Below are 15,088 nucleotides of genomic sequence, written 5' to 3'. Positions count from 1 at the left end.
GTATAAATCTGAAACAAGATGTGAAAGACCTGTACACAGAAAACTCCAAAACACTGCTAAGAGAAATTAAAGAAAATCTAAATAAATGAAGATATATATCTTGTTCCTTGGTGGGAAGACTCAATATTGTTACGATGGCAGTTGATCTGTAAGTTCAACAATGATCCCAATAAAAATACCAGCAGGCTTTTTGTAAAGCTGGACAAACTTATTGTAAAATTTAACTGGGAATACAAAAAGCTGAGAATAGCCAAAACAACTTTGAAAAGGAAACACAAAAGTTAGAGGGCTAACACCACCTGATTTCAAGACTTATTATAAAGCTACAGTAATCAAAACAGTGTGATACTGATGTAAAGACAAATAAACAGATCAAGAGAATGAACAGAGAGTCCAGAAAAAGATCTGTGCATTTATGGACAATTGATTTTTGACAAAAGTACAAAATCGACTCAACAGAATAATAGTGTTTTCAACAAATGTTGCTGGAACAACCAAATAGCTATATGCAGGGAAAAAAACCTACAATACTTTGATCCATATCTCACAGCATAAACAAAAATTAACTCAAAATGGATCACAGACCTCAATGTAAAACATAAAAGTTGAAAGCTTCTAGAAGAAAACATAAGAGAAAAACTTTGTGACCTTGGGTTAGGCAAAAATTTCTTCGATATGACACCCAAAGCAAAACCTATAAAAAAATTAATTGATAAACTGGACCTGGTCAAAAATTTTTTAATTCTCCTCTTTGAAAGACACTGTTAAGAGACTGAAAAGACAACTCATGCACTGGGTGGAAAATACTTGCGAAGCACATATCCGATAAAGGACTTGAATCCAAAATGTGTGAAGAACCGTCAAAGCTCAATAAGAAAACAAACAATCCAATTAAGAAATGGTCAAGGGCTCCCCTGGTGGCGCAGTGGTTAAGAATTCGCCTGCCAATGCAGGGCACACAGGTTCAAGCCCTGGTCTGAGAAGATCCCACATGCCACGGAGCAACTAAGCCTGTGTGCTACAACTACTGAGCCCATGTGCAACAACTACTGAAGCCTGCGTGCCTAGAGCCTGTGCTCTGCAACAAGAAGCCCATGCACCACAATGCAACTACAGAAAGCCCCCGCGCAGCAACAAAGACCCAATGCAGCCAAAAATAAATAAATAAATTTAAAAAAAAAAGAAATGGTCAAAGAACTTGGACACTTCACCAAAGATATACAGCTAGCAAATAAGCATATGAAAAGATGTTCTACATCATTAGTCCGTTAGTGAAATGCAAATTAAAATCATAATGAGGTATCGCTACACACTTATTAGAGTGGCTAAAATGTAAAAGACCGATCATATCAAGTGTGAGGATGTAGAGGAATTGGAGCACTCATACACTGTTGATGGGAATGTAAAATGGTACAACCAATTAATTCAGAAAAGAGTCTGTCAGTTTCTTAAAAGGTTAAACATACACTTGCTATATGACATATCATTCTACTTCTAGGCATTTATCCAAGAGAAAAGAAAGCATATGTCTATACAAAGACTTGAACACAAATTTGTTTATAGCAGCTTTATTTGTAAATATTCCAAACTGGAAGTAACACCAATGTCCATCCATAGGTTCATGGATAAGCAAATTATGATATATGCATACTGTGGAATACTACCCAGCAAGAAAAAGGAATGAACTATTGACACACACACCAACATGGATGAATCTCAAAATAACTATACTGAGCCAGACAAAAGGAGTGCCTACTATATGATTCCATTTATATACAACTCTAGAAAAGACAAACTCATTTATAGTGACAGAAAGCACTGAGTGGGGAGGGATGGGAAGACGGAATCATAAAGGGTCATTAGAAAACTTTTGGGGGTGATGAATATGTTCACTATTTTGATTAAGTTGGTGTTTTCACAGGATATACATATGTCAAAACTTATCAAATTATAGACTTTCAATAGTGTGGTTTATTATATAACAATTATACTTCAATAAAGCTGCTAAAAAACCCCGATATTTTCAGAATCACTCAAGAATGAGATATTTTATAGGAAAAAAAGATTTTGTAACTGTGTGTGGTGATGGATGTTAACTAGAGGGTTACCATTTTGCAATATGTACAAATACCGAATCATTATGCTGCACACCTGAAACTAATATAATGTTATATGTCAATTATACCTCAATAAAAAAAAGAAACTGAGCTAGAGATAAATGCTACGTTATTGGCAGATTACTACACTTTGAGTTCTTACTTCACAATGCTGTGTGGCACAGTGGGAAGAGTAGATTTTCCATCAGAAAATATTGCTTGTTAAGTCCACCTCTACTACAAACTTACTAACTTCTCAATCTTCAGTATCCTTATCTCTAAAACTTTTCTGCTTATATATTTATGACTATATTTACTACTTATTTACCATATCATTTACCACTTTACCTGATACATGAAACCTACCCTACTTGTGTATATAGCTCAAAGACTCATTATTTTAGGTCAAACTTAAATTTAAAAAGTCTCTCTTCTGGCAATAAGCATGTTTTAAAATATGCTCGGTTTAAAAAACAGTATGAGAAAATGGAACCTTTGAAACAATGAATAATTGTTTTCTAATGTGGAAAACAATGCTTTTTTTTTTTTAGACCAACTTCACTGAATTCTTCTAGAGGCTAAGCAAGGTAAGAGGTATGATATGCTTTGAAAAACTCTGAAAACTTTTTACAAATATAAGATGCTATTACTAAACTATGTTTTATGTATATGTGGCTAATGTAATATTTAGGAGTACAGGGTATTGGTGGTTCAAAAGACAAAAAATTGAAGTGGGCTTCTCAATATTCAAGTAATTTTAATTAAATGCCCACTAAATGTAGGCACTGGAGAGCTAAAGTTGAATGACGTGTTTTACATTTGTCATCAAATTAAATCCTTAAACCATCTAGATAAGGAAAATGAGGCTGGGAGGTGTCAAGCAGGAAGCAGCAAGTAAGAGAGCTAGTATCTGAGCCCAGATTGTCCAGACTCCAAAGCCGTTGTGCCATCAAAATTGCTATAGTTACAAAAGCACTTGACACTGGCAAATCACACCACCTATGTGCGCTACATAAGTATATAATGTTTGTAACTGCACATATGATATCTATATAATAGATGTATATAAACACATATATAATAAACAAATTACAAGGTAAAAATGAGAAATTCCCCCATGTCCTATATTAAGGAAGACAATACGTACATCTGTACCATAGATGAGGAAATCACCAGTTAAGGCATGACATAAAATACGGCATTTATCATCCACTGCTGGGAAAAGTCGAGTCTCACGTTCTTCTTGAGTATCCAACATTTCACTTTCTATCTAAAACGTAAAGAATAATAGTGGATCATAGATTTATCTGAATAAACCTGGTTTGCAACATCTAAGGGGTAGGGGAGAGTCTTTTTCTTAAGTTCAGCTAAACATTCAGACTCACCAAACTATCACAGACCAGTTTACTCAGAAAGATATCAGGAAGGAACCCAGCTTGCCAGCAGGGCGCATTAAACATCCCTTTTAATGGGAATAGTCTACGCAGCAGGCTCTGCAATTGTCTAGTAGCTAGTCTCTTTGGCTTCCCAGAAGCAAAGAGCCAAGAAACAGATGTGGGAGATGCCCTGGTTGAGAAGTCCCATATTTCAGGGGCCAATATCTCTTGAGCAACTCAACAGGCACAGTTTCAAGATCCCCACAAGTGACATGCCCAAATACATGGGTCAGTGCATTCCAGGAAGCCAGACGTATGGCATTCCCATCAGTTTTTACAATTTACTTATAGTTCCTCCTAGATGCAGTCTACACAGTCATTTTTACCATAAGCAATGTTGTGAGTGGCACAGCTGAAACTCTGTCAGGTTTCATGGGCACAGAGCTTGGGAGTCAACTGAACAGCTCGTGCAGAAGGGTAAGGAGTTCTGTTAATCCTTTATCCACATCTGGGTTTCTAGCTAGTCTGTCATATGGTTCTTCTTTATTTTTTTTATTTTTTAAAAATAAATCTTTATTTTAGAATGCTTTTAGATTTTCAGAAAAGGTGTGAAGATGGTAGAGTTCTCATATACCCCACACCTGGTTTCCCCTATCATTGACACGTTACATGAGTATGGTACGTTTATTACAAATAATAACGAATATCGATACATCATTTATAACATAACTCCATACGTTATTCAGATTTCCTAGTTTTTACCCTAATGCTGTTTTTTGTTTGTTTTTTTTAACATCTTTATTGGAGTATCATTGCTTTACAGTGGTGTGTTAGTTTCTGCTGTATAACAAAGTGAATCAGCTGTACATATACATTTATCCCCATATCCCCTCCCTCTTGTGCTCCCTCCAATCCTCCCTATCCCACCCCTCTAGGTGGTCACAAAGCATATGGTCGCTTCTTGACCAAAGTTCTTGATAATAAAACATTAGGCTGTTCATCACTTACCTGAGCAGGCCTCAGGACATCAAAATTATACTTACCAAATGTAACTGGACTTTGCCTTCAAAAAGTGCAGCTGCATAGTCAGAATGAAGGCAAACGCTGGCTACTGTCCCCAGATACTCCACATCTTTCAATTTTTTAACAGCTGCAGCAATTAAAACAAAACCAAACACATTAAAATATAAATAAAATGATCTAATTAATGATTTGCAAATAAGTTTTAAACGTGTGCCTTTGCAAGAATATTCCGAACCTAAAATTTTTATTTTAGCCATTCTAAAGAAAATCTTAGTTGCCATATAAATTTGCCTTCAGGAATTTCATAGTGGTTCACACGAAACAAAGTAATGTAAAATAAAATCACATGCAAAACAACCAAAAATTAAACCTTAGTGACAATAAGCTTAATAGAACATCTAAGGATAATTCTCAGGTTGGCTCTGTTCCTGAGGGATATCTGACCTCCAGTGGGGAAAGGGGTGGAGAGGAGGAAGGAGGGGAAGAAAAAGCAAGGCTCCCTTCAGATGCTAATGGTCATTTTTCAAAGAATAAAGTGGGGGAGGGAATCAACATTTACTAAGTACCCACCAGACCAAGAAGTGCCTAAGAAAGACCGTGTGCAAAAGCAGATCACACATTTTATGTCATTTAATTTTCCTCATAAGTAGAAGAATCCTCATTTTCCAGATAAGTAAACCAAGGCTCAGAGGGGTAAAGAATTTGTCTACAGGCACCCAGCTAAAAGGGGCAGAAGGGAATTTGAACCCAGGGCCCAATTCTAAAGATCACACTCTGCCCCGCTATACCATGGTGTCTTCACAACAAAGGTAAAGAATAAAACCTTTCCAAATATTATGCAAATTTTTTAGAAGATTTGCAAAACCATTTAAGCTAAGAAAGGGATGTCTGAAGAAAAGGAGTGAAAGACTTGGTCTTAAAAGAAACTATCAGTGCTTCCCAAATAAAAACAAATTATATGCTAGATAAGAAAACAACTGGATTTAGACTTGCCGTTCTCTCCAAGGACATAAAACCAAGCTCGATTATTCATTCCCACAGCCAGATGATAAAGCCCTACTGCTACAAAGTTGGGTTCCACATCCACAGAAACTGTGACTGGTAGCTCCTATAATAGAGAAAAATAACAGTAGTTAACCGTTGAAACTGTTTTGATTTTATTAATAAATAAAAGTAACAGCATTTTCATACTCCTTCAACAGGGTTGGCTATGGTGACTTCAAGGAGGGAGGTGAGATATGCAATCCTGGTGCTGCAGGCATCCCCGAGGACAGGGAGCTTGGTCAGGAAAACATGGAGCGATCCCCTCTGGGTAGACAGTGCCAGCAACTGACCATCATCTGTCCAGGACAAGGTGCCCAACCCTGAAATAATGGACATAATAAAGGATTATTCAAAAACAGAGATACTGTTGCAGGCGAACAAGCAACTCTCCTCACTTAAGCTGCCAGAAGCATAAAAATCTTCAAATTTTAAAAATAGTTTAGTCTTTATTTAGACTAGGACATTCATCATGGATTGGCTTATGGACATGAGCCCTGATTCATTCAACACTGGCTCAAAGGGAAGGTATGTAAGAATTTAGGTTTTGCAACTGGATTTGGGATAAAATGCACTAGAAATCTTTGAATCAAAGTGGACTTATATGCTTCTAGGCAAGGAGTATGACTCAACGTAATTACTGAAATAAGGAGGCTATCTTAGGGAACTCTAGTGAAAGGTGTTAATTTTATTCCTTCTATAATTAATGCAAACCATACAGTGACACATTACTCTCTGTAATCGAAATGATAAAATGTCATTCTGCTACAGAAAAATCAGTACCTTTATTTTCATCATCCAGGTTGATTATAGCATACATGTCTTTTAATTCTGCCAAGTCATGGATTTTAATGCTGGAAAAAAAAAATGTCCTTTAAATATGACCGCTAAGTTAAATTGTTTTTCTTCACAAACAATTATAAGCTATAGAACAGGTCTGTGCTCTTCAAAAGAAGGAGGATCCACTGGGTTAAGGTAAGAAAATATTAAATTTTCTACATTTAATTATATTTTATCCTTTAAATTTTTGTTTGTTTGTTGAGTTGTGGGGTAGGGTTGTGCCCTAGTTCTCTAATCTACAGCTTCAGGGAACAAGGAGGTTTAAGTTATCCTGAAGAAAAGTTTGAGTAGGAAAACACTCCCCTGAGCAGTATTGATTGCTGCAAGCTGAAACAGGTTTCTCTTTGCAATGTGTCCTCCCCCCCGCCCCGCCCACTCCAAGAGTTCTTTCCTACAAAAAGAAGTGACGTATAATAGAAAGAGCATTCAATTTGGAATCACAAGGCCTAGGTGGAAAGCTCTGAAAAATGCAGGCATAATGTTACTTCATGGGGTTATTGGGAAGAGTAAGTATGCTAATGCGAATGAAAGCTGTGTAGCAGGATGTCGGGACCCAACGGTTGCAACATTTCTTTCTTCCTGTCTCCCTTCCCCTCTCCTTCCTTCCTCCCTCCCACTGTTTCCCACTTATATATTTTTCCTTTCATTTAAAACATTAAATGTTTTCATTTAATTAAACTTTTAATTTTGATATAATTATAGGTCCACATGTGGTTGTAAGAAGTAACAGAGAGATTCTGTGTAACTTTTACCTTTTTCCCCAATGGTAACACCTTGAAAAACTATAGTATATCATAATCAGCATGTTGACATTGATAAAACCCATGAATCTTATTCAGATGTCCCTGGTCTTACTTGTACTGTGTGTGTGTGTGTGTGTGTGTGTGTGTGTGTGTGTGTGTGTGTCTGTCTGTGTGTGTGTCTGTGTGTGTGTGTACATATATCCACTCTTTTTTAGGTTCTTTTCCCATATAGGTCATTACAGAATATTGAGTCGAGTTCCCTGTGCTATACAGTAGGTCCTTATTAGTTATCTATTTTATATATAGTAGTATGTTTATGTCAATCCCAGTCTCCCAATTTATCCCTTCCCTCCCTTCCCCCCCGGTAACCATAGGTTTGTTTTCTACATTTGTGACTATTTCTGTTTTGTAAATAAGTTTATTTGCACCATTTTTTTAGTTTCCACATATAAGCAATATCATATGATATTTGTCTGTCTGACTTATTCACTGAATATGACAATCTCTAGGTCCATCCATATTGCTGCAAATGGCATTATTTTGTTCTTTTTTTATGGCTGAGTAATATTCTATTGTATATATGTACCACATCTTCTTTATCCACTCCTCTGTCGATGGACATTTAGGTTGTTTCCATGTCTTGGCCATTGTAAATAATGCTGCAATGCATTGGGGTGCACGTATCTTTTCGACCAACAGTGTAGGAGGGTTCCCTTTTCTCCACACCCTCTCCAACATTTATTGCTTGTAGATTTTTTTGATGATGGCCATTCTGACTGGTATGAGGTGATACCCCATTATAGTTTTGATTTGCATTTCTCTAATAATTAATGATGTTGAGCATCTTTTCATGTGCTTTTTGGCCATCTGCATGTCTTCTTTAGAGAAATGTTTATTTAGATCTTCCGCCCATTTTTTGATTGGGTTGTGTTCCCTATCTTCTAAGTTGTCAAATTTCTGAGTATAAAGTTGTTTGTAGTATTCCTTTCTCCTTTTAATGGTTTTCAGGTCTGTAGTGATACCTCTATTTCAGTCCTGATATTGGTGATTTGTGTCTTCTATTTTTGTCATCCTTGCTAGAGATTTATCAATTTTTTTCAAAAATTCTAGCTTTTTAATTAATTTTTTTCCTACTTTTTAATTTTCAATTTCTGCTCTTTCTTACTTTCTTCCTTCTTCTCTGGGCCTATTTTGCTCTTCTTTTTCTAGTTTCTTGAGGTAGGAACTTAGCTAATTGATTTGAAATCTTTTCTTTCCTGTTTATGAATTTATACTATAAATTTTCTTCTCAGAAATGCTTTAGCTGACTCTCATATATTTTGATATGTTGCATTTCCATTTTCACTAAGTTCTATGTATTTTTTAATTTGCTTTGAGATTTACTCTTTGACCCAAGAGTTATTTGGAAGTAGGCTGTCTACTTTCCAAGCGTTTAGAGAATTTCTTGTTGTCTTTCTGCTACTGATTTCAAGCATGATTACATGATGGTTAGAGAACACATTTTGTATGATTTCAATTTCAATTTGCTGAGGTTTGTTTCATGGTCCAGGATATGGTCTACCTTGGTGAATGTTCCATGGGTGCTTGGAAAAAATGTGTATTCTGTTGTGGTTGGGTGGAGTGTTCTGTAGATGGCTGCTAGGTCTGGTTGGTTTACAACACAGTCCAAGTCTGTTGAGAGTTTAGCTAAGCTACACCATGATGTAGCTGCCTTGGCATCTACTTTGGCCACGTGGCTTGCAGGGACCTTAAACTAACACTAGTCCTTCCTGCACATGCATGCCCTACATAGCAGCCCACAGTCACAAGCAAATATAAGTTCCTTATGTGACTTCACCAACAGTCCTTGTGACCAACAGCCTCCCCTGCCTGGAGACCTACCCAGCTATTTACCATTACTGTTGCTTTTCTTTTATTCTTGATGTTCCAAATTTCCTTGTCATCTGTTTTCTTCTATCTGAAGAACTTCCTTCAGCAATTCTTTTAGAGGAGGTCCACGGGCAGTAAATTCTCTTCATTCTCCTTCATCTGAGGATGTCTTTATTTCATCTTCATTACTGATGGATATTTTTACTGGATATAGAGAGAGGTTTCGTTAACAATTCTTTTCTTTCAGCACTTTAAGAATGTTGTGAGTTTCCTTCTGGCCTCTATGGTTTATGGTGAGAAATCTGCTGTCATTCAAAATGTTCTCTGGCTGTTTTCAAAATCTTTTCTTTGCCTTTAGCTTTTAGCAGTTTGATTATGATGTGTCTGGGCCTAGATTTCTTTGGATTTACCCTTTTGGGGTTTGCTGAGCTTATATAATATATAGGTTTATGTCTTTTGCCAAATGTGAGAGTTTCTGGCCATTATTTCTGAGATTCTTAAGACAAAAGTGTTAGACTTTTGGTAGTTTCACAGGTCCCTGAGGCTCTGCTCATTTTTCTCTTTTCCAATCTTTTTTTCCTCTGGGTCTGAATGGATATTTCTATTGCTCTACCTTCAACTTCACCAACTCTTTTACTCTGTGATTTCCATGCTGGTATTACATACACTGCATTAATATTATTTTTTCAGTCCTAGAATTTCCATTTGGTTCTTTATAGGCTCTATTTCTTTCCTGAGACTGTTCCCATGTGTTTTGAGAATGCTAGCCCTTACTTCTTGGAGCATTTTTATAATAGCTGCTATGTGCATCATCTTGGCATTGGTGTCTTTTGATTGCCATTTCTCAAGTGAGTTGAAATTTTCCTGATTCTTCATATGTCAAGTAATTTGGGGTTATACTCTGGACATTCTGAATATTATGTTAGGAGACTCTGTCTTGTTTAAATCCCACAGAGAAGGTTAATTTTTTTTTTCTTTTTTTAAGCAGGCAATCAGCCCAGTTGGGTTCAGGCCACACATTTTAACCAGCCTTCTGTGGGTTATGATTTCAATGTCAGTTCCACTTCCAAAGCCTTTGTAGTGGTACTCGGATATGTCCCTGTATGCCCTACTCTTTGGCCAGTATAGGTCATGGGCTATGATCTATCCCTTATTTCAGTTGTCAAAGTCTTTGGTATGTGTTTAGGATGTGATACACACACACAGCTCAGGGATGAACCTGGGAGTTCATAAATATCTTCACAGGTTGCTTTCCAGAGTTTCTCCTTCTCCAGGACCTCCCTGGTATATTCTGGTTCCCTAGGGCTCCCCTTTTTGGTCTTCCAGCAGGAAATCTGGGGCTCTAGTTGCTCTCCTCTGCCTTGTACCTCCTACAACTGTGCCTGCAGCCAAGTAGTGAGAGGACAGAGAGAAAAATAAATAACAAGGGTATGCCCCACCTTCTCGGGACCACAGCTCCTCCAATTGGAGAGGAAGGTTACCCTCCATCAGAGTTTTAGGTGCCTGTGGGTCCTTTCTGTCACTCCCATGGTGAGACTGCTTGGTGGCTGGGGCATGAGAGAAGAAAGAAAAAAAAAAGAAAATTGGGGGATTTCCCCAACTTTCTCTGAGTGTTAGGAGTTCTCTTTCCTGCAACTTGAGCCAGAACTAAAGGGCTTCTCTCAGAGTTCTCTCTCTCTGCCCAGTGCTTACATCCAGGGTCCAGGCTTCAGGCTGCCTTGAGTCCTGGCTGAGAGAGACCGGAAGACAAATGGGAGACTCACGGCTGGCTCAGTGATATTTCAGACGCCGGCCTTCTTCTCCAATCTGCCTGCTACTGTTTACTTTTCAGAGTCCTTAAATAGCTGTTCCATGGATTCTGTTCAGGTTTTATGGCTGTATTCAGTGAGAGTGACAGGGTGGAGTGTGCTTACTCCATGTTACCCAGAAGTGCCTATTTTATTTTTAAGATTATTTTCAAGCATACTCCATTTTAGGTTCTGTATTTAGTACGCATTTAGTATTTTAGGTATTACCCCGAGTGTTAAAGGCAGAGGTAAAGGCATGTTAGGAATTTTCAATTGCAAACGTATTTTAACAGTGCAACTATGGTTGACAGATTCACATTAGTTAACAATGTCTTGTTGAATCTCTTGAATATTCCTTATATAAGCTTTCCTGGGAATATGTGAATATAACTTACCAGTTATCACCACATGTAGCAGCTTTGTTAAGGGTCTGTGATACTGCAATACTGGTTAGACTATCTTTATGGTCACGAGCCTGAAATATCTCTTGACCGATCTCTCGAATATGAGTGGAAATGACCACAAAAATTCCACGTGAAAAACCAATCAAGATGTAGCCATCACCATACCTATAGCAACGAAGGCAATAATACAGTAAAAAGGAAGATTATCATTTGCAATACAGTAAATAAGCAAATACCTTAAAACTAAGGAATTAGAGAATATAATTTATCAAGGGCCTATTTGTCAGATAATATGCTAGGTAGTTCCACATAATAAATCATAGACTATAATCCAGAAAATATTACATAGAGAAGTGAAAATGCTACAGACAAAAATTAAATATAATTAGTAAGGGAAAACACAGGGGTATCCTTCTGTAATGAGCTTTTGTACATACCAACTATAGCAGACAATGTTGCCATAGCGCTGCTGAAACTCCAGATCAATTGGGCTGTCTGGTTCATTCAGATTAAAAAGAAACAAAGTTTTCTTGCCAACCACTACACTTATCTGCCAGAAAAGAAAAGAGATTATGAAATGAATTACTCAGCACTTCATGAAAAGACTAATAAGCAAATCCAAAGAGCATAAACCTAATTTAGAAAAACAATGAGCCAAATTTAGCATGTTAAATGTTATAATTAGTAAGGTAACAATGTGACTAACTCAAAACATTTGTAACATTTTACTAATATACAGTCTGGAAAGGATCCTTGGCTTCACACATATGCAATACACCCTTGGAAGTACACTAAAATAGCTCGATGGAATAACCTTTTACAATTCTCTGTACCTCTAATATGAGTCCTGTGCAGTAAAGGAAGGTAGGTCTGACATAGTTCCATTGAAACTGAATTCATATCCAGAGTATAGAGAGTCTTCTATCCTAAGGCTGTCTGATTTTGATTTGGGGCTATCTGGGATTACAGGTCCACACCTGTGTGGATAATCTAGCTCGGCTTTTTATATCATCACTCTTCCCATCACCAGCAGGGCACTGGTCAGTGTGGCTAGACTACTATCCCGCTGTTACAAGTTGGTACTTAACTATAATTCTCAGTTGAGGGTCTAACTGTGTTGGGGAGAGAAAAGAGTGCATTACTTATTTGGGCTCATTAAGGGTAATGGATATATATATGTAAAGAGAAACACTTTGATATATTTCCTTGATTCTAAGACGCTACCAGTTAGGAGTTATTATCATTTTAATAATAGCTTCTTGAGAAATAAAGGAATGTTACTTCATTAAACATATTCTTGTTGACTGTGAAAATCATCTGGATTTCAGAATGTTAAAATGTGGCAGGGAAAACAATCTAAGGTATTAAAAAAATAAAACTGTAATTTCCAGAGCTCTGGTCCCCACATCTGATAGAGTGAAAATTAAAAAAAAGAGAGAAATCAATACTCTTGCTTTTCAAGGTGCCCCCACTGTTGTTGCTACCATAAGAACAAGAAGAGCAGCAAGTGTAACAGGAAACTGTCCTCACTTGCTGTGATATTAGGTGGCAGCAGAAAAAACATTTAGGCCTGAGAAACTGGGGCCTGCATTGGTTTAATAAGTGAAGGACTATAATTTATTTATCACTATAGATTCTGAACCATACTAGAAAAGGAGACAGAATATCCTAAAAAATTACCAAAATAATTTGGGCCTGGATTTGATTTAGAACTCTTACCGTGCTTTCAGCAGTGGAGGTTCGGTCATCAGTCTTCATCATGGAAAACTGCATGTTGCTAGGCTCTGCTCTCACTGGTGTCTGCAAGGGTGAAAATACTATCACTATGAATAAACCCCAAACTCAAATTCATTCTATTACTAAAACAGGTAACTTGCTTTCATTTCTGTTACAGGTTGGACTAACAGCCTGAAAATCCTACTGCTACAAACTTCTAGAAATTCTGGATGAAACTGAACACATATCTTTTTAAATGGCTAAGATAAGCTTGAAAGAAGGTTAGGAGATTTCCAGGGACCATAAGCAAAGATCAAATTGAAAACCAAAGTGTGTGCAGAAACTGATGCTGCAGATATCCAGAGCAGCAGCTGGTAAAGGGAGACGATAAGGAAGCCCATTTGGCTCAAGCTGGGCTTTGGGTCAGAAAAAATTCTTTTAAAATCAAAGACTTTCCCTCCTATGCTCATTGTGGTCTAAGGTCCAAAGTTATACTTTGAGTGGTCTAGAAACTCCCTGCAGTGTTTGGCCAAAACGAATCTAAATCCTCTTCAAAGGCTGCAAAAAACTTCCACAGTCAAGCCCTGCTGGAGATGAGCTCACAATTCAAAATGAGAAAACTCAGAAACAAACAATGGATCAAGAGGAAGAGTCACCAGATCTAAAAAGAACAGAATTATCAGAAAGATATCATAAATACATTTAAATGGCTAAAAACATAAAAGGACTCATAAATATAAGAAAAGACAACACTTTCTTTAAAAGTCCAGGCAGATTTTAAAAAGAACTACAAAGTACCTTCTACAAATAAAAAGTAGAGCCATTAAAATAAAGACTCAATGGGATGGACAGAAGATTAGACAAATTTGAAGAAAGAATAAGTTAACTGATTTGAGGAAATTATCCTGAAGATTGCAAAGAGTGACAAAAAGAAACTATGAAAGAGAGATCAAGAGATGTAAGAAGATCCAACATATGTCTAACAGTTGCTCTGGAAAGACAGAATAGAAAGGGCGAGAGGTGAATTTCAAAGAGATAATGACTAAGAACTTTCCAGGATTGATGAAAGACAGCAATCTTCAGATTCAGGAAGCAAGACAAGTCCTCAGCAGGATAAATAAAGATAAATCCACACAAGTTACAATGGAGTGCTCTGCAGAATAGCCAAGTCAAAGCAACGCAGAGAAAATACCAGACAAAACAATACTTATAACCTATGTTTTGTTTACTGCATCATAACTTAAGTAGTATGCCAAATTCTGGAAGCATACTTCTTGGGGATTAAAAATGGGAAATAGTTGTCTTGTATGTTTATAATGGCTCAGTGGTAGTGGCTTCCTTGGATGTTATGTGTGGAAAAGTATTCTAAGGTCTTGATTCAGTGAAGAAAAAAAATGCCAATATCTACTGATGATGTGTAATATGGATACAAGAGGGGGGACCTGTAGCATTCTAATTCTAAAGGACTCCAACATAGATGGACCAAAATTACAAGGTTTCTAGAAACTATTTTTTACAGTAATGCTATATATATATATATATATATATATATATATATATTAACATCTCTATTGTAATGTCATATTAACCTTCCTTAAGAACCACTGTAATCATGCTATGGTCTGCTCAACATGATTGAGTTACTTCTATCTCACTTTCAAAGCTTTCCAGATACAAGAACCAACTTTCTTCTTCAGACTTATCTTCTATAAATTCTCAAAGTCCAAATCTTCAGTCAGTCCAGTCTGGAATAAGCCATGAACAAGCTGTAATAAGTTTTTCCTCTTATCTTTGTTCTGTTCTGCTTGGAGTGAATGACAGCAACTGCTAAATGTCTTACAATACCCATTAAAACAAGTTTTAGCAGGGCATATGATCACCTAGGTAGACTAAATTTGCAGCTTCCCTGGCAGCAGCAAGGTGTGACCATATAACTAGGTTCTGGTCATATGATATGAATGGAAATTATGATTGCATCTTCCAGATTAGGTCGTTCACAAATTTCTTGCACTCCACTTCTCTTTTTTCCTTGCCTGGGGCTGAAATGAGGTGCTGGTATGTTTGCTTTAACCATGTACATGAGGGCAAAACACCCTAGAAAATGGCAGAACAATAAGATGGAAGGAAGGGAGGGGAAGGAAGGAAGGGGGAATTTATACAACCTTGAGAAGCAGAGATACATAGATGACATGC

General features: G+C 37.1%; 1 protein-coding gene across 3 annotated transcripts in view; it reads right to left on the bottom strand.

Moving 5' to 3' along the window:
• The window catches only part of WDR19 (WD repeat domain 19), an 84,332-nt gene that overhangs the window by 53,320 nt on the left and 15,924 nt on the right, over nucleotides 1-15,088 (bottom strand). For all 3 annotated transcript variants that reach the window (XM_079919098.1, XM_079919097.1, XM_079919099.1), the window contains exons 7-14: nucleotides 12,899-12,979; nucleotides 11,617-11,729; nucleotides 11,171-11,344; nucleotides 6,320-6,390; nucleotides 5,687-5,859; nucleotides 5,489-5,603; nucleotides 4,516-4,622; nucleotides 3,244-3,366 (exon numbers count right to left, since the gene is read on the bottom strand). In XM_079919098.1, the coding sequence (XP_079775224.1) occupies nucleotides 3,244-3,366; nucleotides 4,516-4,622; nucleotides 5,489-5,603; nucleotides 5,687-5,859; nucleotides 6,320-6,390; nucleotides 11,171-11,344; nucleotides 11,617-11,729; nucleotides 12,899-12,979 (957 nt within the window). The remainder of the gene's footprint in view (nucleotides 1-3,243; nucleotides 3,367-4,515; nucleotides 4,623-5,488; nucleotides 5,604-5,686; nucleotides 5,860-6,319; nucleotides 6,391-11,170; nucleotides 11,345-11,616; nucleotides 11,730-12,898; nucleotides 12,980-15,088) is intronic.

This window comes from Stenella coeruleoalba (genome assembly GCF_951394435.1).
Source record: "Stenella coeruleoalba genome assembly, chromosome: 4".
NCBI lineage: Eukaryota > Metazoa > Chordata > Mammalia > Artiodactyla > Delphinidae > Stenella > Stenella coeruleoalba.
This window is presented reverse-complemented; position numbering and strand designations above follow the sequence as displayed.